The sequence below is a fragment of the Pleurodeles waltl genome, chromosome 5 (assembly GCF_031143425.1).
Source record: "Pleurodeles waltl isolate 20211129_DDA chromosome 5, aPleWal1.hap1.20221129, whole genome shotgun sequence".
Classification (NCBI taxonomy): domain Eukaryota; kingdom Metazoa; phylum Chordata; class Amphibia; order Caudata; family Salamandridae; genus Pleurodeles; species Pleurodeles waltl.
Genome location: NC_090444.1, coordinates 707906936 through 707933124, shown reverse-complemented (window position 1 = coordinate 707933124; position 26189 = coordinate 707906936). Strand labels below are relative to the sequence as shown.

Sequence of the window (26189 nt, the reverse complement as noted above, 5' to 3'; positions counted from 1 at the left end):
GAAGAATATAACAAGGTGATCCCGTTAAGGTGAATAGGGTACAAACTTATATTTTGCAGGGTGTTCAGTGTTTGAAAAGGGGTTGACCCCTATTAATCTGTCTGAAGGGATTTTGTTTGCTTTGAATACCAGTGAAAAGAGGGTACCGACCACCAAATGTGGGTGACTTGACAGATATGCTGTGCACCCAGCATGTGGTCAAATGTTTTGTCCATTATCACTTAATCAATGCTAAAACATTGGGCACCTATGGTACGCTTTTACAATGATTCAATAATGTTATTAATAATGTCATCGAAGATGTCTCTTGAGATGTCATGATTGATACATGGTCGTAAGCAGTGCATAAAGGGGTTGCAAGTTACAGTTACTTCACTAAACTGTAACTCAGTGATTCTTCAATGTTTAAGCGCTAGTTCTTACCTCATTTCAATACCTAACTATAACATCAATGGAAATAAACGTAGAATTGCTATAAGGCAAAAATTGTAGCAGCATTTTTGTGAACACCATTTTAACTGTGCCTTCAGATGCCAGCGTGTAATAAACATAATTAACACCATTGTTTTGTTATTGTAAAGAGATGTGAAAACTGTGTATCTGAGGAAAAGCTCCTGGAGGGGAAACAAAAGTGTAACAATGCCAATAATGCTAAAAAAATAAATTAAAAAAATCTGAAACCAGGAAAGACGTTGAGGCAATGTGGTTATGTCATTAGCAGGTTCCCCAGTACTTTGAAAACATATTGTAAAAGACAAAATATAAAATGTGTGTTCTGGAATTCTCTCAAAGTTTGGGATAAATCCTTCTTCTGTTATCCGCTTAAATGAATGGCTTACAACATTCTAAAAATCTTTTGCATCCCACCACACCACAAATACAACAGATACACCCATTTAAAGGATGTCGCACACCCTGGGATGGAGACATTGAATCAGAGAACATTGATTCACTGGAACAAAGAGACATTCTCGTTTGTGCGGTGAATACAGTAAAACTGAGATATAAAGAATGCCTTGAGAAGGAGATAAAATGTATTAATATTGTGACTAGGAATGCAGTAACAGCACAACAGCAGTCCTAATGACAGTCAGGAAAAGAACACACTTAGCTGTCAATATATGGATAAAAATACACTGAGAGCCATTGGATAATAAGAACGGTAATACAAAGCTTTAACTTTGGATTTGTACTCACATTATCAAAGGGAAGTCATTTTTTACCCTTGAAATAATAATAGTAATGGCAGATCTGCTGTATCATTTTAAGTTACCCCTTTTTTCCTTCATTTTTTTGGTATGCTCTTTAGAACTTTGAAACTCAATAAAACTCAACAATGTTCATGACCAAGCTTAAGGGTGTTTCATCAAATGTAAGGATTTCCTCAATCAAATTGTATTTTGAATTCAAAAGCAATTAATTGGACAACCACTATGCAGATCAGCTGAACTTGTGTTTCTAGTAGTGGGAAGGTCTCCTAGGAGAATAGTATTAGTTAACACAACCTTCTCTCTTGAACTTAATATTTAATTAATATTCCTTACCTGGTGTTATCGCCCATTTGTGCTTCTGCGTTGCAACGAAAGTGTACCTAGACATAGGCCCTCATTCCGACCCTGGCGGTTTCAAACCGCCAGGGTGGAGGACCGCGGGAGCACCGCCGACAGGCCGGCGGTGCTCCAATGGGCATTCCGACCGCGGCGGTAAAGCCGCGGTCGGACCGGCAACACTGGCGGTCTCCCGCCAGTGTACCGCCGCCCATTGGAATCCTCCAAGGCGGCGCAGCTAGCTGCGCCGCCGAGGGGATTCCGACCCCCCCTACCGCCATCCAGTTCCCGGCGGTTCTCCCGCCGGGAACCGGATGGCGGTAGGGGGGGTCGCGGGGCCCCTGGGGGCCCCTGCAGTGCCCATGCAACTGGCATGGGCACTGCAAGGGCCCCCGTAAGAGGGCCCCTAAATGTATTTCACTGTCTGCTTCGCAGACAGTGAAATATGCGACGGGTACAACTGCACCCGTCACACAGCTTCCACTCCGCCGGCTCGATTCCGAGCCAGCTTCATCGTGGAAGCCTCTTTCCCGCTGGGCTGGCGGGCGGCCTGAAGGCGGCCGCCCGCCAGCCCAGCGGGAAAGTCAGAATCACCGCCGCGGTCTTTCGACCGCGGAACGGTATTCTGGCGGCCCCCGACAGGCCGGCGGCGACCGCCGCCGGCCAATGTCGGAATGAGGGCCATAGTCTCTCATCTAATATCTCACTAACTTAACTGTTTCTGTGTGTCCAAAGACTACAAACCCAACCTAAGTGTAGAGCTCAGGAGTCCTGGCTACACTTCCCTGATATGAGAAGTTTTTACGTGCCATAATTGACCCTTATTGCTTCTGATTACCCATCCTAATCTTCTTAAACAGAGATAGTTATTTTAGGGAGACAGAGCAATTGCATCTAGTTGCACTTCCAAGCCAACTTGGATGAAACACTTGATGTCCAAACATGTCTAATTTTGTGGGATTCAAGTAACAGGAAAGGGAATAATCCTTGTGTCAAAGGTACAGCCAATAACATTAGGGGAAAGGCTTGAGGCAATACCATCAGTTCCATTTGTTTATTCAAATGCAAACATGTTAATCATTCAATGGAATTTGCATAATCACATCATACCCAAAAGCCTAAGCTTGCACTCTCTAAGTGTCAAGCAGACTGACATAAGGTCTGTCATTCAAAGTCTAAATAAAACTCAATGCATCTAAGCTCCAACTATCACTACTTTGTAGCTGAAGGTAAAATAAATGAGAGCCCCTCTGTTAGTCATATAATAGTAAATGGGCCGTAAGTGCAGAAAATACTACTAGCATCTCACCCTTTGTAAGCAGCAAGGGGAGAGTGTCTCTAAATTTTGGCTGTTTCCCAAAAGGCATGTCTTTTATGATGTTTTAGACAAAGAAAGCACACAATTTTTCATAGCCTGAAATTACGTAAATTGGCCATTTTGAATGTTATTTGCACAGTACTTAGCATGTTATTTTAAAATAGAACTTCTTGCATTGCCTTCCAGTGCACCAAATTTGTTAACGCAAAACACGAGAGAAAAACAATGAACTGTGTTTCACATAAATAATTTTGACACGTTAACTGAGGCTCAGCTGAGTGGTCTTGCAAAGTTACAATATTAGAACATCCTCTCCTGGTGACGCTTATGAAACATTATTTGTTACATGCAAGTGGAGAGAGACTATGGTTTGCAGTTGAATTAACATGAATAAACAAGCAAAGCAAACTTAAAGTAGGTACTGTATTTTTAATATGGAAATCATCTTTCACATACTGAAATATACAAAGTCAATGAACTTTGAATAATGAGTTCAGAAGGTACAGCTTTTGAACCTGTACTAAAGGAGACCTATCATGACTTCATGCTACAGCCTGCGGCATGATAAACATGTTTTCAGATGGGACATGTGTTGGTTGGGTTTTGAACATTGTTACTTCAAAAAGTTTAAATTAGATACTTAAAACAAATGAAGACATACAATGAAGCATCAAAGTGACTGTTGCAACATTGTTAATGCAATAACATCTGAGGATGCGTTTGTTTGGCACCATTGTACTTAATATCTGTGAAGGATACAACTTAGTTGTGCATTGTACACATTCTACCCCTACTCAGTTGTTCTGTAAAACAAAACATTGGGCCTGGGAGGTAAGTAACCCTGAGTTATGTGAACAGGCTGACTGTCAGGATAGGAAACACACTGATGATAGATTATTAATTATAGTGATACCAGGTTAGGAAACACAAAAACACGAACAAGGGATTTCACTGGCACATGTTCAGGCGAGCTATTACCAGTGGGAAAGTAAACATTTACTTTGGGACCGGAATACACTTGTATCGTAATTGGGGGAAAATGCAGATATGCACACCGCAATACCTCCAACAAATCAGTATAGTGAATCAAACACCAAAGTCTTAATAACCAAACATGGAGATATAAAGGCTGTGGTTTCAAGAAATATACACTAAAGCTGTGAGATTCAGCACTGGGACAGGATTGCACAACCAGTAAGACTGGGAAAATCCTGCACTGGGACAGGAAAATCATTTGCTGGATCACTGAGTATTTCAATACTAGAATTCAATGCAAGGAAAGGGACATACGTCATCTCACAAACCAGATTATTATTTTCTCTGAATGATGTTCTTGTAAAATGACCCAGAACGGACATCAGGATAGCCAGTGCTTTAAATGGAAAAATAGAAGTGCAGGTACTCTCTATCAGAGTACCTGCTTGTTTCTGAGAAGTGCCGGTACTCTCCAATTAAAAGTATTACGTTTTTCTTGAGATATGCCGGTACTCTCCCTCTCAAAATAAAAAAGTGCCGGTACTCAGTACCGGCCCATTTAAAGCACTGAGGATAGCAACAAAAATGTTTCTTTAGGTGTCTGAGTAGCGTCAAAGGGAATTCCAGACTGCTTGTTAGGTGTCTGCTGTTAACGTGTAGAGTCCTCTTCTTCTGGTCTATAGAGCAACATGGTATTGTGTGGCTTTTAGGCACTATATGAAGTTCTCATTTTCCCAAAATAGCCTGATGCTATGTTTTGAGAAACGTAGCATTCTAGCTGACAGAATTACCTTTATAAAAAATCATGTGACATTACGGATTCCTGGTTGCTGTTCTTCCAAGGAACCATATGACCTCCTTAATGAAATTGCAACAGTTGCTACCCTTTTATGTTATTAATTTGTGGTTCTGTATAGCACGGACAAGATCTTAGGGTGGCTGAGCGCCCTACATGAGATTGTGAGGTCAGTTATAACTGGCAATTTGTGAACAGTTGGGGTCAGAAATGTGCGCTATTTTTCCATTTTAAATATGAACACCATATCAAGTAAAAATACTGTTGATAAAAGACCACTGTACAACATGTACACATGAGGTAGCTAGGCAGGGACCCTCATGCTGAAGGGAGACACCACGTGGATTGTCCGACAGTGAAGTTTGTTACAACTGGATCCTTTCTCGTAGTAGAGCATGATGGGGAACATTGATGGAATATAATCGAAAAAAATTGCCAAATGTTTTACCGAAATGGGATTCATTTTGCTTAAGGGATGTAGGAGAGACCTGACAAATTAATGGATTATTTATAGGCTGTCATTTTTCACAAAGGTTTACAGGCGCAGAGATTTTTTTTCCACGGAGTGACTTTTAACAAGATGGGCAGGCATATTTAAACGTACATAAATGGAACTGTTTCTGTTGTAAACACGTATTTGTTAAGCATCACTTCACAATTTACTGTGCATTTGCAACAGTGTGGCACATGCTTTCTTTTAAGGTGATCCCATGAAATGTTTATGAAGACATATTTTGGTACATGCTATTTTACCTTTAGACTGTAGGTATCACAGTTTGACTTGTATTGTTGAATATCCTAAGTTAAAATAGTTTTGCAGCAAGGCCATATCAGAGTGCCTATTGGGTATATCAAAACATACCAAAAATTTGAAGATTTGTAAATGCTAATCAACTTATAGATAAAAAGATACAACATGTGTACTGTAAATTATACACTTATCGCCTACATATATTTCAAAAGGCTACCACCACCAGCAGTGCATCTAACTTTGTGCTTCCATATTTCGGAACCCTTGCCCAATCATGCTTCTCTTCAACAACCCTTTCAATTTTAGAAAGCCAACTCGTCTACCACCACTGGAGAGAAGATCACAAAGCTATATGAGATGGGCAATGAGCTGGAACGCAAGATATGGGTGGACCGCTACTTATCCTTCATGGAGGAGAGGGGGACGCCTGTTGCCATGCTGCCTGCTGTGGGAAAAAAGCCACTGGACTTGGTCAGGCTCTACTTCTGTGTGAAGGAAATCGGAGGTCTAGCTCAGGTAAGCTTCAGTAGAAGTTGTATGTGACATATAAGGTCTCTTCTCGTATCCCAGAACCTCTGAACCTGTTGCATTTGCAGCCTCAATTCCCAGGACTAACAATAACTTTTGTTACAAAACAGAATACGTTCATTTTAATATCTCAATTGTTATTGTTGGTGCTTATCAGTTTATTTATGCTACATTTTAAAGAATGTTGTGCTTAAAGTTTTTCAACTATATGACCAGACTACCTAATTTAATCCACCTGGTTTCTACAGTCTCCTGAGAACATCAAATATTTTGTTAAGCTTGGTTGAACCATTTCATATTTATAAAGTCCCAAAGTGTGATCCTTGAATAGCAAGGTATCACAGCTTTGCTCACCTGAATCTTAAAATTGGCTTGACCAAACACTACCACAGGCAGTACCATCATAGTGGGAGCTTCTACTGGTAGAAGTTGGTCCTGTTTTACAGAAATGTGATGATACGTCACCATGGGCTGTATTGTTCATTATAATGCTGAACTGTGCAGTTTAAATGTAGCGTGTCTTCTGAAAGTGCTGGGATACAACTGAAGTATTGTAAAGCTACTTGTTAAGGAAAATGCTGCATCAGATAAGATATCCCTACAATTTAAGTTTTATGTTCCTGTAGATTGCCCAGAGAATATCTTGCTCCTTAAGTGTTCTAACTCTAGAATTTCCAGCCATTAAACATTCCTTGCAGGAGTGCAGAAAAAATATTTCACAGAAATGCTCCAGTCAGGAAAGAAATATTTGTAGAGTCTAACTGAGGCGAATTAGAAAAAAACAACTTTCTTACACATATTTTCAAAATAATTTGTATTGTAGACTCCACTGTCAAGATGTTTTCCTTTAAATCATGTTAAGAAGGGCATCTTTTCGCAGTTTACTTCCCAATCATACAAACTGCTTAAAAGAATGCAAACAAAAAGATAATTTCCTTAACCTGGGCCAAACAATTAGTAACAATGTTGTAGTGTGTGCAAGCTTTTTATGTTGTTTGCATTTTTTGAGTGACTAGCTGAGCTTACAAGAGAAGTGCAAAGGATCTTCAGCTCCCTTAACCTGCTGGAGAGCTGTACAGTGAAAAGCACCCTCTTCCTGTTGTTTTGTAGACATTTGGTACTGCCAATGGATGGTGCATCATCAGCTTTATTAAGAGGCCTTGTCTTGCCAAATGGATGCACCCGGCCCTCTGGTTGCGAGTTGTAAATTGCAGTTACTAAAAGTTAACCACCTTTTGTGAGTATTTAAACTGAGGAGACAATTGCTGTGCTTCAGTGATAGTTATTTTGTATCGTGCCCTAAGCATGGGTTTTAAATCTATAATTGTACGGATGTACTTAAAAGAAACAAAAATGAATTGAAAGAAATTCGTAAACGTTGGTTATGGGAGCAAGGTAAAAAATATGGTTGATGTTTCTCTTCCTCTGTGTAGCAGAGATTGTTTTTTTTAGATTACCTCAAAAGCACGTCTGTTGAAGTGGCCAAAAAAAACATGAACATATAGTATAGAGGAAGCCCAGAGTACAGTACAAGTTAAGTCATTGGCACACAACTTGCTACTTGCAGAGTACAGTCACGCTAAGTGTCAGTGGTATTGGCCTGCTTTCCACTGTGTGCTACATTAAAGCTGAAAACATGCAGTGATAGGTTACTTATTACTTTTAGCCACATTAGACACTATAACAACTGTTGACTAAACAGTTTTCTCAACTAGTAGGTATCTTTCTCAAGATTGGGGATGTTGAAACACACAAAAAATGCATGCTTGTATTGATGTACAGTTTTTATGTATGGTAAAGACATCCCCTTCCCAGTAGCCCCAACCACGAATAAATATTTATATTACCTCCCCTAATGAATTGTCTGAGGAACTGCAACCAAAGCAGTCTGTGGACAGAATTCGCTATCCATGTACGTCACCTCAGATGGAAGTGGTAATTGGTGCTTGAGTAGGAGGCCTCATTTTCAGTAGCTTTTCAGACAGAGATCAGTTGAGGAGAAGAGGGTGTGATTTATCAGAAAGACTATGGGCCTGATTACAACCTTGGCGGAGGGGATTTACTCCGTCACAAACATGATGGATACCCTGACTGCTGTATTACAAGTTCCATAGGTTATAATGGAACTTGTAATACGGCAGCGCATCATATTTGTGATGGAGTAATTCCCTCCGCCAAGGTCATAATCAGGCCCTAAATCTGATATAAATGTATTCAACTTTGAGTAGGTATTGGTTTCTCGTGGACATGTCCTGTAAAGCCAGTATCATAAGGCACCCGCTGTAGAAACTATTGTACATATTAGCTCAACAGTTGAGATCTCTGGTAATCGAAGCTGTTCTATATTCTAACCACCTCTAATCTGGCCCTGGAAAACGGTACCACTGTAAAGCATGCGCAGAGAGCGAGCCCTGAAACTAGGGCTGGGGGACTAAATTGCCTGGCAAGCACCAGATACTTTGGAAGTGGGAAAACATGTTTTTTTCTCCCTCTTTTCTGCCCTACAACCATTACAGCGAGCTGCAAAATAACACAGTTGTTATTATTGTTATTGCTTTTTAAATGAGATTCTAGAAGAGAGGGTTTTAATTAGAACAGGGGTGTGTGAATGGCTGCGTTATTTGCTGGTGATGAATTGCTGCTGTAAGTGTCGAGCAACCCAAGCCCCTGGAAGGGATGCGAGGTGCTGGAAGATGCAGTGTGCCGAAGACTTAAGCAGTCGAGCCTTTTTATGTTGTGATCAGCAGGTTCTGTAATGGTTTTGTAACTGTAAATGCTGTCTCTGCATTTGCTGTGTGAGAGTAATAAGTGTTAGTTGAAAGAGGCAAATAAAATGAATTAAAGTGCACCAGGTCTGTAAGTGTTTTTTCTTCTTTCTTCGCTTATTGGTTGAGCTATCGGCTTCTCTGCACACCGCTGATGGTGCCATTTGCATTACTAGGTCAATAAAAGCAAGAAGTGGCGCGAGCTGTCGACCAACCTGAATGTTGGCACCTCAAGCAGCGCTGCCAGTTCCCTGAAGAAGCAGTACATCCAGTACCTGTTCGCTTTTGAGTGCAAGATTGAGCGTGGAGAGGAGCCTCCACCAGAAGTTTTCGCTACTGCAGAGTCCAAGAAACAGGCCAAAATCCAGCCTCCCTCACCTGGTAAGTGAAACAACGATATTGCACATTGTAAGAATGTAATGAAGGAACAACTTATTAGAAACAGATACCAACCAAAAAAACTACCACTTACCCTTGATAGTTTTCACCAACAAAGGGCCTTAGCTCTTGCAAGGCACAAACAGAGAATAATCAGCAAATATTTGGATCCGTTCAACTGAAAGTTAATTTTTAATAATTAGTTGAGCATTAATAGGAGCGGAACGTCGGCTAGTCTATGCTCTCAAATCCTTTTATACCGTATTGATCACACTTTAACTTTAGTCACACATTATAAAATCATGAATTTGACAGAATTAGAGTATCCGTAATTAATGATTGTTAGTCACTCAATAACAATCCTGGTAGCTCGTTACCAACAACCTTCACTTACTTCTAATACATTTTTATATTTCTCTTTTCCTGAACTCCAGAGAATTGCCATCATACTTATTGATATGGCCAACAATTAGCTTTTTTTCAAGTACATGTCGTTTGTCAAAGGTTTGTTCCTCCAAATGTCTGTGAGGGAATAAGCAAGTGCAAAACTATCTCACCATTGTCCTTTTTCAAGTCAGAGTTCACCCAGTTTCATTTTGAACCCAATGCGCTTGTCAGCTTGTGTTAACATGTGAATTTTCAAAATAATTCATGCAAGTGTGCTGTTGAAAGTTTTTGGAATTGAGCAGAAAACAATCTGTCACAGGCAAAGATTGCCAAAAGAAGAACCAGAGGAAGATTACAGACCTGGTTTATATTATGTCATATTGCACACATATATGCAGAACAACAATATTGCAATATTAATGTGGAAATGCAGTGCAGCAGTCATTGATGTGTTTAAGGAAGTTTCTGCTGATAGAGTAGAAATAGTGGCTTGCCAGGTCTGTAGCAATTAATTTTAGTGTGGCAGAAGGGAACATTTTGATTAGTATTCATATTTCTTGAATGACACTATGCCGTTTTCCTTTGCTTGCCCTCCCACTTTTTTCTTTTTTAATCTCTTAGGAATTTTTTAAAACACAGTGTCTGAGATTAAAAGAAAAGCCCTGAAAACAGAAATCCACATGACATAATTAAAGGTTGTTGAGTGAGAGACTGATGACAAAGTAGTGATGAACTTCAAGTACACAATAAATTGTAGCGGAGAACACGACCACGTTAGATAGCAGCCAAACATATATCGGAATAGAGGACACAGGTAAGTTTAGGGTGAGCTCTTTAGTTCATCAGCTTTTGGAGTAAGGGGAAGTGTAGACTAGGACCTCTTCACCTGCAGGAGTGTAGCTTCTGGGTCCTGGTTTTCAAAGATGCTGCTGGACATTAGGTCGCTAAGTGTGGAGCATTCTAGTAAAGTGATGTGACGGTGTGGCACACATGTTGATGATTAGAAGTATTAATACAGAGGAGGACTTCAGAGTACTGTGAATGTGAAAGTGAGCATTTGGCGGTATGTTAGGGGGCTACCTGTATACTTGAAGACTAAAGACAGGAAGCTGTTGGCTTTGGGTGTCTGTAATGATGTGATGTCATTCATGTTACATAGGTGCATTCCATGCTGGGATACAAAGGGAAATTGGAATGTGCATCTGACAGTCGCTCGGGTTTAGGACATGAGGGCAAGCAGCAGTATCCTGGGCTATCAATAAATATCTGAAGAGGCCTTGTTGAGTCCTATTTTTGGGATGTTACACCGGTAACAGTGCAAAGCGTTTCACCTGAGGCATAGTGCAGTAATCAGCAGCATCTGAGGCATTGGTGTGCCTGAAATTCGGAGTGCAAGGTGGATCTTGATAAAAGATGCTGATCACATTGCTCTTTTAAGGATTTTTGCAAAAAGACTCCAATTGCAACGTGTGTATGTGCATTAGTAAAACACAAGGATGTAGGCATGCAGATTGTGTTGTGCACACATGCGTGCAAAGAATGGTAAAATCACCATTTTGGAGTCAGGCATGGCTATACAAATAAAAGGTGGCATTGAAGTTGTCATTTTGAAGTCAGGCAAATTTGGAAACACCTGAGGGTGAATACTCAGAAGGTGTATCTGGCTCAATTTAACAACAAACAAATAACTCCAGAACAAAGCACAACAACAATACTAAAATAAAACAACATTGCACAGGAAACATGAATAAATAGTAGATCACAGCATAATGCAAGATCATCACAGCTCGGCTACCATCTTGAAAAAAAAGGAAAGTTGGAACAAACAAAACAAAAGGGAATACTAAGTATTTAAGGCAAATGGAAAGTGTTGAATAGGACTATGATGAGGAGCCTGAACAATCTGAATACATTTCTGAAGAAAATGACATTAAACAAATCAACACGATAAGAAGAGAAAACATTAAAAACACAACATCTGTGGATATAATAGTTGCCTCTCAGAAAGTTCACTTTGTCCTTGATAGTGTGGCAACATGTAATACTATCTGTGTCCCTGAGCACCAGAATACGAAGGAACAACCACCCCTAAGTCGGTCAAATGTTATTGTTTTTCACTGGGGAGTCCTGTTGCCTGTCTAGTACAATTTGAAGAGAATTTACAGTATGAAGAAATCCCCAGCTACTGGTAATGACTTGCAATGTCATGACAGATTATGCTGTGTTGAAGAAATATCCAGAATTATTTAAAGGACTAAGAAGACTGAAAGTCAGGACAATTACGTTACATATTAATGAAGTAGTGAAACCTGTAGTGTAAATACACAGAAGAGTTCCAAAATACTTGCAGACAAAAGTGGAAAAAGAAATACATTTGCTAGTTCAACAAGACATAATTGAACCAGGCACTGGTCCAACTCCATGGGTGTCTCCTATTGTAGTGGTTCCGAAAAAGAATACTGAAGAAATCAGAATATGTGTGGACATGCAAGAGCCCAACACAGTAACTGAAAAACAGAGACATCCAGGGCCACATTTGAATGACATGATCATTATTATTAATGGAGCTACTGTTGAAGTTGGATTTATGCAAAGGATATCACCCACTGGAAATTGATACTCAAGATATATGGCAGTGTTTTCTATGCATCTTTGATTATTTAGGTATGAAAAATTACATTTTGGCATATGTTCAGCTGCTGCTATTTTTCAGAGCACAAAAAAGAACAAAATAAGACCAGTGAAGAATGCTTTGAGCGACAATGATGATATTTTACTTTATGGGACAACTGAAGAGGAACATGATCAAGCATTGAATGAAGTATGTCAACAACTTGGGAAAGCTGATCTAACTCTCATTCTAGGAAAATGTGAAATAAATGAATCTGAACTAGAATTTTACTGCCACATATTTTCTCGAGAAGGAATGAGACTAGACCCAGTGAAAGTGTTATCCTTAAATTCAATAATCTGTCCTAAAGATGTATATAAACTATGTTCTTTTTTAGGAATGGATAGCTACTGTTCACGAAATATTAAAGACTATGCCACCATGAGTACATCACTTAGGGAACTAACCAAAAAAGGGTGAGCGTTTACTTGGAATACTGACTGTGAACACGCATTCAGAAAAATATCATCTGCAGCTTAATTGAAGTACTTTGATACATAACTATGCACTGAACTAGTGGTGGATGCTAATCCTTTGGAACTTGGTGCAGTTCTAGTGCAGCACAAGCCAGAGAGAGGGACTGTGCAGCATGTGAGCTCACATATCAAGTAAAAGTCTGTCTGGCATACAAAGAAAGTACTCTCAACCAGAAAAATAAAGTTTAGCTGTGGTATAGGCTTGTGAACATCACCATGATTTTCTTTATGGCAAGCTATTTGTCACAATTATGGATAATCAGGCATTGACTTATATTTTTGGAAATCAAAAATAAAAATGCCCTCACGTATTGAGAGATGGGGAATGAGATTAATGGACTAGAACTTGAAAATTGTTTATAAACCAGGAAAAGAATATAATATAGCAGATCACTTATCTAGACACTGTATACAAATGAGACAAAACAACAGTCTGAAGGTGAAGTTAACATATGCTTTATAGTCGGATCAGCAGTGCCAGGAACTGTTTCTGAGAAAGAACTAATAGATGCTTCACCAAAAGATTAAATAATTCAAGAGATAAGTAAAATAGTAACTCAAAAATAACTTGAGGTTGATAAATAGTGCAACTCAATTTCAGGCGAACATAAGGAAAAATGACTTTCTGGCCTTCAAGAACATACAATCTGAATTATCTGTGACCTCATCTGTTATACTTTTGAGAGGAAATAGATTAACCATTCCTTTGAAGAGGTGACTCCACAACTAAAATGTTTTTGCAAGAAAAAATGTGCTTTCCCAGATTAGACAGTCAAGTAGAGGAAATTGTCCAAACATCTCCCAACAAGTTCACCAAAAGACCATGCTGAAATTGTCAAAAGAGATAAAGAAGTTAAAGGAAAAATTGAATAGTATGCTGATTGCAAAAAAACTCCAGACCAAGATTACCAAGTAGGAGATTTGGTGTTAGTGAGACAGCAGCAAATGAAGTCAAAAGTAGATTTCAAAGTGTCAAAAGTTCACGGAACAGCAGTTTGAGCAAGAGACCAAGCAGCGTAGTAACAAGGAATACATCTTTCTTCAAAAGATTTACAATGAGTTATTGAGCAAGAAAACATACAACTAGATAATCAAAATGCAGGACATGATATCTTACTCAGAAAATCTGTGACCGTTTCAAGAAAACCACATTGGTTGATTGACCATTGCTGAATAGTTAAATGTGATGTTATTCAGAATTGTGTTTTCTGTTTTCCTTTCTTTCAACCTTATTGTTTTTTGTTTTTCTTTTGTTCGCTTTCTTTCATTTTTTTTTTTTTTTTCAATGGGGGCTGGTGGCAGGGGGAAGAAATATAATGATGTGATAATGTGATGTCATTCACGTTACCTAGATGCATTCCATGCTGGAATACAAAGGGAAATTAAAATGTGCTTCTGACAGTTGCTGGATGTTAGGACATGAGGCAAGCAGCAGTATTCTGTGCTGCCAATAAATATCCGAAGAGGCCGTGCTGAGTCTGAATACTATTTTGAGTAGGTTACTACAGACTTGAAGTGAGAAGCTGTTGGCTTGGGTATCAAATCAACAATTTATTATAATCCTCATCAACCTATCATATGCCAGTTCTTTACAGGATCCCTTTTTAATGTTATAGGCATATAATGCATGATGGTACCAGTGGAACCTTGCTGATATCTGGGAGACAAAGATGCAGGCTATACCAGCAGACTTAAATAAGCACCCAGTACTAACCAGACAGTCCTGCTTAGACCAAAGAGATCTGCCACAAATTGCTGCTCAAAGGAGATCTCACAGTCCACCATGCAGGTTCCTGATAGTCACATACTCTGTGCATTGTAATCCTGTAATGACAAAAAATGACAATACAGTCCATCTTGGCAAGTCTCTTCCGTTGATGTATCATAATAACAGTATTATCAAGCAGGACAGTAACCCAGTGTGTCCAGACAGACATCTTATCCTTATCACCCTCCCACGCATCCTCCCGCGCTCTTTATTGTTGCATGTTACCTCATGGTTATCTGTCAGATCACAGAGTGGGTGACCTCCTGCCACAGCCAGCATAGGAAATTGGATTGAGAACATAAAACATAAACTACTAACATTAAAGGGACATGCAGTGCTTACCAGATATGCAAATATAACTTGTATTTAAAAAAAGATAAATCTGAGTCACACTTCCTCATGCATTACACCACTAAGCGCCTCATGCATTACACCACTAAGCGTTGTGTCCCATAACATAACTGCACTTTGATGGTAATCACACACAACAGGGAAATATTTCCCACATAGGCCCAAAAGCAAAAACACTCATCCAACCACACACCCATACGGTGTAGAGTACTACCCTTGTTGACAAGTGCTTCAGCACCACACGGAGGGTGCACTATGAACTATTAAATTCTATAATAATACATTACAGTGCCAGAGTAATTTATTTGATACAATACATCAGTAGGTTCCTAGTTCTTGGGACAGTCTGCAAATAGTCGTTTTTATGCATGGTTTGTTGCTTTCGGATGTGAACCCTGTTGTACGTCTGCAGTGACAGATTATTAGTGGTGTTTTGCCAGTATACCTGCTCACCTCTATCGGGGCACTACTGCCATGTTTTAAAGTATTTTATCAATTCACTAGTCTCTAATGTGATGTGTACTAACCTTGTTCTCTGACCGTGAGAAGCCAGCCGGCTTCCTCAAACTTCCCCTTCTCGCACCCTTGTTATGTTTACGTGGCACCACAAATATATGGTGGGTAGGCGAGGAGCGATGTCTAGAGGGAGGAAGAAAAGACCAGTCATTCAACTGAGTCTGCAACTAGAAGCCCATCTATCTTCGCTGGCAGGTGGCTGACTGCATTTCTATTATTAGCTGACAAGTGATGTCACTGAACTTGTCAGGCAGCCAGAAGGGGAATCCCCATTAGAAGCTGTAAAAAAGTGAAGTGGAATGAGAGTGTCTGGGCTGTAAACAAATGCACCCTCTGTTTGACCTCCCTTTACTAGAATGGTGACGTATGTGGGCGCACGTTCCCTCTCTCTCTAAATCAGCCTCCCTCGCGCACCCACCCAGCAAGCACCAGGGCACTGAGTTCATGCTGTGTAAATTATCTTCTCAGTGTGGCGGCTGGCTGTTCACACTGAAGTATGTGAATGTACTTAACCTTCCACGACCTTTTCTTTGTTTGCTTTAGAGCATACATTTGTAGCTTCTGGCAAAAGCTTGGCATATCTTAGAGAGCGTGTCAACCATTATATTAAAGGAGCTTCAATAAGTTGCATTACTTTTTTTTCCTTACAAGAAATGCTGGCAGGGAAAGTCTTTATTAGCTGAGTTTTTAAAGTATTGTAAATAGACGTGGGCTGTGCATCACAAGCCAATTCTGGCGAATATTTTAATACTGAGGAACACTGCGCTGATTATGCTTGTGCAGTGCTCCTACATAAAAACGGTACCAATGCTCATAGCAGTTGATACCTCAGCCCCCAGCTGTTCATATTTCAGAAAATAATATGGTGCATGCGAGGCAGCGTCTGCGTTTTGATCAGGTCCAAAAAATAAATTCATGATTACTCAGTCTTCTAATTGACATTTCCTCCCCCAGTGTATTCCATTATTCTGCTGGTACTCCACCAGCATCAGTCATAGGAAATATACAAACAAATCAAACTTTTGCAACAAAACATTACAGGTAAAGAGTGTAGAACATCTGTCTTGCATTTATAAACAGGTCTTTTCTTCAGGACTGCATCCTATTTATCCTCTTTCGGTTCTAATCTGGATCTTCCGATAAATTCGCTCGTCCAAATGCAATGTGCGGTCCCACTGCCGACTTAAACCATAAAGTACTCGTAACCCATGCAACCTTAATCCGAAATCTTTCTTCCGTTGAACGGTCCAAAAATCCCCATGATACAGTATGCCCTTTCTCTCAGTGTTTCCCCCTCCTCCAGCCGATCAATAACTTATTGTTTTCTTGTGAAAGTTGGATTTGATGGTAACAAATCACTCAAGATATTATTGCCTGTGATAGTCCACAAGACATATCTAATAATAAAGGATGGGCATTTTTGTTGAAATGGACAATTGATTTGAGCTCTCTTTTCACACCACAGATGAATCATAATATATAAATGACTTGGAGTATCCATTTAACCTATAGCAAAGGTTTCTTCATCTTATACTACCTGAATTCATCATTATCTTTCCCCCCAAAGCGTTGATCAAGTATACAGCTAGTAATCTATGACAAAAGCATTATTATTCAGGTTGACTGTCTTTTGGGATGGAAAAGTCCCTTTCATGATGATGGATGTACACCCATGCCCTGTGTGCCCCAACTATATTGATTTCTGGAACCTTAACGCTACTTTTTGCGGTCATGGGCGAACACAGGTCATGCCTGTGCTCATTCATTGGCCGTCTCACAGACTGCAGGTTTTTGTGACCGGGAAGGGTGGACAAAGTGCTACCCTCATAGTAGTTAAAGGCTACTGGTTTTACCAGGAGTTAAGCAGCATGAGTGAACATGGTGGTGACTGCATACAGGGTGATGATCAATAGGACGGAACAGATCCTTTTTACCTGTGTCACTAGAGTGAGGCCTGCAGGCACACTTATTTGAAGTTCTGCTTCTGTGTGCTTAACTCACCTTTGAGCTACATCGGTTTGGTGTTGTGTGCTGTGCAGTGCGTGTATTGTACATGTGCTGGATGTATGTGTGCCTGTGGATAGTACACTGCATGAAAGATGAAGTGCTGTGCACTGCATGTATGCTATATACATGTGATGGGTGTATGTGTGCCTGTGACAGGCACAATGAATGGAAAGCTCCGGGTTGCATTTTGGGAGATCCACGGCTGACTGGAGGACCATGAGGAGAGGAGGTAGAGAAGTCCTCCCCATGCAGATTTGTGTATTGCTGCATTTCTGTAAGCTGCGCGGGGCATATGGAGAAAGAGAGAGCCAGCTCTTCAGTTCACTTCCAAGGGTGCTTTTTGATTCAGAGAGAGGTCACTGGGAAGGGGCCTGGGCACATCTCGGGAAGGAGATGGGGCTGCTAAAAGAATCATATAGCAGGGCTTAAAGCCCTGGGGTAATCTTTTGATATACATATCACTATGGCTGACATTCAGGTGTGAACTTCTAGTCACTCCCATGGTCTGTGTTATGGAGCAGTCAGATTTAGAGTCGCTCCTGCTGTGACCGACAGCTTTCTGGAGGAAGGGCAGAGCAGAAGAGGGGGCACTTATAAAGGAAGCAGGCCCCCCAACATAAACTTCAAATACAGAGATTCTAAATCACATTTGCTGCCTCAAAATGGTCTATAATAGAGGAGGATCTCAAGACCCCTCAACTGTCAAGCTGCCGTTCGGGCTGTGCAAGGAGACACTCTGCTAGACTTCTGCCTGTGAACCAGGACTGGGGGCCATGGTCAAGGTCAGCCTAGATGTACTGGCCATCATGTGTTTCCCTGGGGGGCTGGAAGGGTGGGGGGCTTCATTTGTTCCTGTGGTGCGGTTTTGTAGCAGTGCAGCAGTTTTAAAAGCATTGCAAAGTTCCTTGCATATCCAGCAGTTTTCAGGAAACAATAAAAGTGCTAAGATATCTCTGGTGATTAGTATACCTGCCCGAGAGAGATTGGAATTTTGATTCATCTAAGGTAGTGCAGAGGTTTAATGTACCTGCTGCACATTACAGGTATTATTGAAATCACAGAATAGTATTTTAGGTGCATAGCTCAGTGGGATACTGCTTTTGTCACAGAGATCATTTTGCTACTGTGCATTTCTAAGGGTATAATCATAATCTATCATAGTGAGCTATGAACTGCCATTAAATAGCTGCTTGCAAACTACATGATACAGGTTAGTAGGCTATGTTTTCTTTCAACTCTTTGATTGTCCTAATTTTGCTATAAAGTGTTTGGATAGAAATAAATTGTTGCTAGTAAGTCAACCCCAACTACTGTGTTATATTCTGACTCCTGAGCTTGCTTCCTCAGACCAAGCACTCTTACAAATGCCTCCCCATATGGATGGCATGTGAATCCTACACCTTGTAGTCCCCTTTTTCTTGCGTAACGTTTTCTATATGCTGATTTACACTAGTATGATTCATTGTCTCTGTATGTGTGTGTGATATAAAGTGCTCCAACACCTTACGCTGGTAAGAGAGGTGTTATAAAACAAATGAAAAATATGTGAGAGAGGGGCTCTGGAGAGATGAGAGTCACTATTAGAAGATGATCATGAGGGAATCATTGAAGAGCCCTACTAAAGATTGTGGTATTCTGGTGCACAGTAAGGTCACCATTTACAATGCTTCAAAGGCTAATACAATTGAATATATAATTACAAAATATGTTTTAGAATGCACCATGTCTGCCATTTTTGCCCATTTTTGGGGATGGCGAGTACCCCCAAACCCCATTGTAGTGGTCCGGCTCACTCACTATGAACCCTATGGGGGCTGGTCTGAAAATATGCCAGAGCTGCTTTGGGTTTGCAGTCCTGCCCCAGCTGTGGTTTGTTAGCTTTCTTGCTCGGTGAAGTGGCATTACACAGGGAATCTAAAAGCACCTGCCCTTGCCAAGACCAGTGTGCTCTGTGAGAGAGAGGAAAAACCTTGGACTGCTCAACCCATGCTGCTTCTGAGAGTTGAGTGCTGAAGGAGTACTTGGCCCAGTTGCTTAGGTTCCATAGTAGGCCGAAGCCCGGGACATGAGGAGTAAAAGGCCTCAACCCCAACAGTTGGGCCCAGTCGCTCCTGCTTGCCCTGTAGCTCTCTGAATGGGGTTCTGACAACGTCATGTTCAAAATAGTAATACTTCATGATATATAGTAACATAGAGAGATTCCTGCTTTCCTGTAATGAATTCTAGCCATGGAAGAAAAAAAATGCTGCTAATTACATCATTCTGATAGAAACTGCATTTGTGGGAAACAGATCAGAAGGGCTGAAAAGCTCATTTTTATTTTTAATTTTTAAACAGCACCAATTCTGCCCGTATTTTTAAACATTTTCTCCATCTAGCAGCAGGAAGTGTTTCTGTCACTACAAAAGGTATTACTATTGAGCCTCTACCTCACTTTCTTATAACAGATGACTAGTGATGGCCTAGCTAGACATAAGAAAATTAGATATGGATTTTTATACAAGGGTTACTGATTCCCATGCATCATAAAGCAGCCTTGATCAGCAGTGATCACGGCTACTATTAGCCGAAATGCAACAAAGAGGTGCCAGGGTGCTTTCCACAGTGTAATAAACACAATGTTTTCAGCACTCTGCCAGAATGGTAGCTCTTTTTGAATCTTTAGAAACGTTTATTTGCGTTAACCAACCCAAAAAGGCTAGACCCTGTGTACAAATCACTTTTGTCTGGTGCTTTTTCACAAAATGGAGCAGCATACCAAAATATATTTCACTGGGATCAGTGAAATATGATAAATATTTCAATGGTTTTCTGTGATATATTGGTGTTATCATGACTGTGTCAAACCACTCTGCACAGTTTTACTGTTCTCCACTGTTCTGTTAACATTCCATTCATGAAAGGTAAACAAAACCTAAACTTTCTAATTACAGTCACTGCTCATGGTTTGCAGAGAACATCCTCAACATTCTCTTCTTTCTGCACATGTTCAGCAGGTGGCTTTTTGCAAAAAACTAAAAACTTTTTCTACAAAATAAATATGCAATATGAAAAATACATAACCTGGAACATGGGTGTTCTATGTATATCTTGCCAACGAAAATATATATGGTTAAAAAAACAACATACACAGCTTCTTCATGTTAACATAGAGTTCTTTGCTAGGTTTTCTTCGGGTAGTATTGCATAAGTATTTTCACACCATTTCTGAATCACCAGAAAAGCTGTTCAAGTGTAGTCTCACAAGGTCGATAGATTCCTTCTGGCAACTGCCATTCATACATCGCAAAATTGTTAAAATAGGAGAATTGATCTGCAATCATAAACCTGCTTAGTTTTCTCCAGGACTGTGCTGCATCCTTGAACCTGGAATGTATCAACGTAGGTCCCCCTTATAGTTCCTCTGTGAGGCTAATCGGGAATTAGTCACACCTGGTGAGGTTCATCCCCTACAATCCATGTATCATTTATGTATCATGCAGTCAATGGCAGAATCTTTTCATGTTTTCACAATGACACTCTCGCCTCTTATCTTCAGGGAAACTCTTAAAAACCGCGCAAATCTCCGAGTGGGTTTATCAACAAATATGACCTATGTGATTGTGCCCAACTTTGCTGAAGCATTTTCCCACTCAGGAGTATGCTTTACAACAAGGTCAATAAATCTTTTCACCCAGCATAAGGGTGTGGAGACACAAGGCAGACAAAAATTCTGGCGGACAAATATTCACAACAAATCAATCTAGAATGACAGTATGGCCAATTTGGCCACACAAGGAAAACTCCATTCTGAAATAAGCTTAAGAGGTTTTATTACAAGCTTAGACTCAGTCATGTAGACATTTCTCAAAACAAATTTATAAAGATGCAGAACCACCAAGGTTTTGACCAAGGCAACCGAACAGATTCAAACTAACAGCAGAAGAACTAAGCATTCAACAAAGGCAATGCAAAACATCTGCAGGATAATCTGATGTACAGAGAACAAAATCTGTTCATTTCTTTTAAACATTAATGCAATTTAAAAGTCATGTAAGCTTAGTTAGCTAGGGCATTGGAAAATCATAGAGATTTGCAAATCACAAGTTAACATTTGCTGGGCTGATCACATGTGGACAGAAGGGCAAAAAGAAAAAGGACAAATAGAATTTGGAAAAAATGACATCTGGGACAAAAGGTCACTAACTAAAATTGTCAAAAAGTAGGTAAAGAGGGAAGGCGTCAGCATGTCAGAAGCTCAGTCAAGAGTCCTCTTCACTGGGTCTGGCAAAATTCTAAGTCCCAGCACAGCACTGGAAGGGTAAGAGTAGAGAGGTCTGTACCTCTCAGAGTTCAAAGGGATCCAGCCAGGAGCGTGAAAAAAAGCAGACTGTTGCTAGTCCATCTGAGGAACTGTATATTGTTACAGTCTTTAGTGCAAGATGATTCACTCATCCATCACTCCACATTACTCGGAAGGCGTAATTGTCCAATCCCAATCCTTCATGTGACATGGAACTGCAACATCGGTGAAAATTCCTATTACCAACATGTAGAAGGCATCCATCTTAGCTCATCCAGGCAGTTTGAAACAATTGTTTACAATTTACTTCTACTGTCCCTGAATTACTGGGCTCAAGGTTAGTTTCTCAGGCTGACTGTGTAAAACAATAGGGCATATCTACTACCAAGCTTACATTTCATGAGAACGAAGTTTGAAAAGAATGGCATGTTAGCAAGAATGACTAAACATTTTTCTACACAGTCAGAAAACATGGCCTTGCAGGCCTTACTTAGCCTAAGCAAAAAGTGAATGAAAATGGCACATTCAATTATTCTAAATAAGTACATATAACTTTCAAAATTATAAATTCAACATTGATAAGTTTTGTCAGTGTTCATTTAAAACAAAGTATCTCTGTTAATGCATTGCCTTAAGTATGATGCAGAGCTGCAATCTTCAACTTCTGCATGTAATTTTTTTTAAACATAACTCTCTTGAAATCTTTTATTGTTTTAGTGCACACTATTCACATCAGATAACAGAACATAGGAACAAATTAATTGATGAAACATGATTTTAAGGGTTATACCACAACAGTATAGTCTAGTAACCTACAGTGAATGCACATTAATATGGCTTTCAGTGCACCACATTACAACAAATATATTAGTACTTCAGTTACCAAAATGCATGTATTATCACATATAGATAATCAATATGACATCAGGGGTGGAAATAACATTAGAAAATTGGGAGGGGGGTACTGCAAAGATGGCGTCCGTGTGAGAGGTCTGGTCTTGGCTCGCTCCTCCCGAGCCATTTCAGTAGGTTTTGAGAAGGGAATGGGCAGCAAATGTTTCTAGCACTGCTACTTTCTTTTAACCCTCTGGCAACTACAAACGCGGACTTACCCTGTTGTTGATGTCAGAGAAGTTTCAAACGAGGGTGCAACAGTAGCCAGTTCAGCCAGGCGAGGAAATCTAGGCTTCTCTGCAACCCTGCAATCTCGAAGCGCATGCCGACGTCGTCTGTGTTTGTGTGGGGCTGACGTGGTGAAGGGGGTGCAGGAAGTAATGCCGCCTGTGAAGTACAAGGCTCATCCAGCAACAAGAAGGGAAGCCAGGCAATGAACAGGGCCGGAGCGGCATCTAGATTCTCTGCTTCTCTGATGACCAAGGATGGCAAACAGGACCTGTGTGTGCATAGGGCAACGACAAGAAAGCTAGTGCAAATGGTAAAGGCAGCGGCAGTCGACGCTCAGCGCGTGACAGCAGCTCTGGATAAGCACGATGTACTGGCTAGCTCGCCCTCTCGTGGCCCACAGCCTCAAATCATAGAGTTTTTTTCCTGTTGTTCCGCTGGACCCTGTAAATGTGGATGCTTCCCTTCTCCCAGTAACTCAGTCAGTGGGACTAAGGGATCCAGCAGGCAGTCTTGGGTTAAAGGGATTAAGGAGCCCTAGGGATCTTGTACCTGATTCAGCTGTACTTTCTATGTCAGGTCTCACTCTGAATGAGGTAGGTCCCTGTGGTGTGCCTTGTTATGATTCCAGTTACCGTGTGTTAACTAAGACTGAAGACTTGGGGCTGGCAGTAGCCCCTTCACAGGATACTATAGGAAGGAATACCCCCTGTGGAGGGGTTATCCTCTCAGGCAGATGTTGCAGATTTGGAGTCTCGGACGCTGGGTCTGGGAAGGTCAGTCTTTCTTTGGCTGAAAAGGCCATGGAATTAGGGCCTGGGATAACATCGAGCTCTCTGGGGATAGACACTTGCAGTGATAATGTTAAACCCTGGTCCGTACTACAGCAAGATACCAGATGAACCCTTGCTCAAGGCTTTTCGATGACTTATGCAGCTGCCACAGAAGCGGAGCCTAGGAAAGCTCAACAAATGCCCCCTGGTCCAGAATCTTTGTTTGCAAGTGGAATTACGGATTCAGCAGGGGATCGTTTCTTTTCTCTTACCGATGGCTGCAGTGTGTCCAGCTCAATGGGATCAAGGAGGAAGGCTGTTCGCTGCCTCAGATCGTAGCTCCAGTGGCTTACCAGAAGGTCATGACAGGGTGGTTAAGCATCCATCACAGCCCAGGAACATGAAAGAAGTCTTCGGCCTCAAACCTGGCTAGAGCAAGGAGAAGGCGACTCTCTACCCCAGTCTTAAAATGGGATTACTCTGCAACCCGTCAGGTGTGTGCAGAGCCAGGTGGCCCACTGGATCAATAAGAGCAAGATCTGCCTTATCTCTGATGTAAGTATCTTAATGCTGGGCAAGCCAGTGCAGAGGAGCCATCATTAAAACTGATTTATGAATCCGTAAAACAGCATCAAGAAGAAATCTGATTAGATGGCCATAAGGCAAGAGTGGCAATGTAAAAGCTCCATGAGTCTTTGAGGAAACGTTCTAAGGCATGTGCAGAGATCGGAGAGTAATTAACCTCTGTAGAAAGTCGGACTGAGGTATTGGTTACAGAGATTGAGACTTAAAAATCACAATCAGTGGGATTCAACTCCCGGGTTTGGCTATGCAGTGGAAGCGTGAAGACTTTGAAAATAGACACATACGCAACAACTTGCTATTTTTCTGCTTTAGGAGGAGGTTGAAGACAATGATGCTAGAATGCTTATGGTGAAGCTGCTCAAAGGGGCTTTCTCAGAGTTGGTAAACTGTAACTGGGACCTAAAAATTCAGAGGGCTCATCTCTTCCCCCTTATGCTGAAGAAAGTGAGCTCTTACACTGAGGATAATCCACAGCAGCCTAGATCATTTATTGTATATTTCGGGAACTTCTTGCTTCGACAGTTGGTGTTCTCAAAAGCTACACTAGACTCTAAACATAATTTTGGTAGTCATTCCTTTTTTTGTTTTCCAGATTTTTGTCATGTAACAGTTTAAAGAAGACGGCGGCTAGGACAGTTGTTTAAGCCTTTCAGGAAATGGTGCAGAGGCTGACCTGTTAAACCTGGCTCGACTAAAGACTGTTTACAAAGAAAGCAACTGAGTTTTTTCATCGGAGGTTAAGGCCAAGGAGTACCTGACGGACCTGTCAGAAAGGCTGTGATTCCTTTTGAAATATCTTTCTTGGTGCCTTTTGTGCATCCTTGAAGTTAGGGATGTAGGGTATTTTTGGCTGCGATGGGCTTCCCATATGTTTGGGTTCATGTAGTTCGCTCTGGGATTGATTTTGGTTGCTGTGACATAGCTTTATTTTTACTTGTATTCTAACTCTCTTCTGTAATGTAATGTTTTCTTTTGGCTGGGGAGGGGATCGAGCACTCAGATAACCAGGTTAGTAGGTGGTGGTCTGGCTGTCCTAGGTAATGGGATTGAGGGTTGGAGGGCTTGGGAGGGGGGGAATAGTCAAGGGGGTTTCAGATCCGGTGGAGGATGGGCAATGCACAAGAGTTGAGGAATCATAAAAGATCTCATGGGGTTTCGGTATGCTGCTGGAAGTTGTGGCTGGTGTACTCGGAAATTGGATTACAATGGTGTCATTGAGGCTGTCTGGCTGGTGTACCCTTCTTTATGCCCTTTTTCATAGCCTTTACGTCTAGGACACCTATTGGCTCTATTAATATTGGCGGGCTGAATGATGGGGCTAAGAGATACAATACAGTGGCCGTAAGTCTCAAGGTTCTCTATGTAGCTATTCTGTGTCTGCAAGAGACACATATTGAAGGCTCATGGAGGGTGGTTCTCGAATCACATTGTTTAAGCTGGGGGTTCTGCACTACTCATGACACAACTACCCAGCGGGTGGCTATATTTTTCTGGGGTAACTCTATGGGAGTAAGACGATCATCCGCCGATAAATTTGGCAGATGGGCGATTTCTGAATGTCTAAGTGCAGGACAAGTAATGACTCTCTGGTCAGTCCACAGCCCTAATCTGGGTGACCCCACTGTGTATAATTAGCTAAATATTGAATTAGCCTTATGGCAAACTCCACTCATACGATGTGAGGATATGAATCTAAACCTATTAAGGGGGCTTCTAGAGACTAAAGATGGTAACAGTAATTTAATTGTTAGGTGTTATGATGGCCGGAAGCCTCTTGTCTTAATGGCCCTTCACCACTTTATGCATAATCATGGGCTAGTAGATCTCTGGTATAAATGCAAACCCTCCAATCCTGGTTATGCTTTTTTCTTGACCCCACGTAAAAAAAATGCCCATCTGGATTATTTGTTTGGATCCCGCAGTTTAAGACAAGAGACTTGTATAAGGAATTTTCAAGGATAATGTCAGATCATAATCCTCTAGTTATGGCGATTATTGGTATGGAAGGAGCGGGGTCTCGGCCCACCTGGTCTTTTGACAGAGGTTTACTATCGGTTCAGAGTTATAGTAACCATATGACTGAGTGGATCTCTGAATTCTTGTAGTACAACGAGGGTAGTGCCTCATCCTGGGTAGTCTGGGACGCCCTTAAGGCTAGAATTCGAGGGGAAACTATTAGTTTTAGCTTGAGGC

General features: G+C 41.0%; 1 protein-coding gene across 4 annotated transcripts in view; it reads left to right on the top strand.

The window, feature by feature from the left end:
* Positions 1-26189, top strand: part of ARID1B (AT-rich interaction domain 1B) — a 764650-nt gene that overhangs the window by 675781 nt on the left and 62680 nt on the right. For all 4 annotated transcript variants that reach the window (XM_069234667.1, XM_069234666.1, XM_069234669.1 and 1 more), the window contains 2 exons: positions 5694-5903; positions 8857-9061. In XM_069234667.1, the coding sequence (XP_069090768.1) occupies positions 5694-5903; positions 8857-9061 (415 nt within the window). The remainder of the gene's footprint in view (positions 1-5693; positions 5904-8856; positions 9062-26189) is intronic.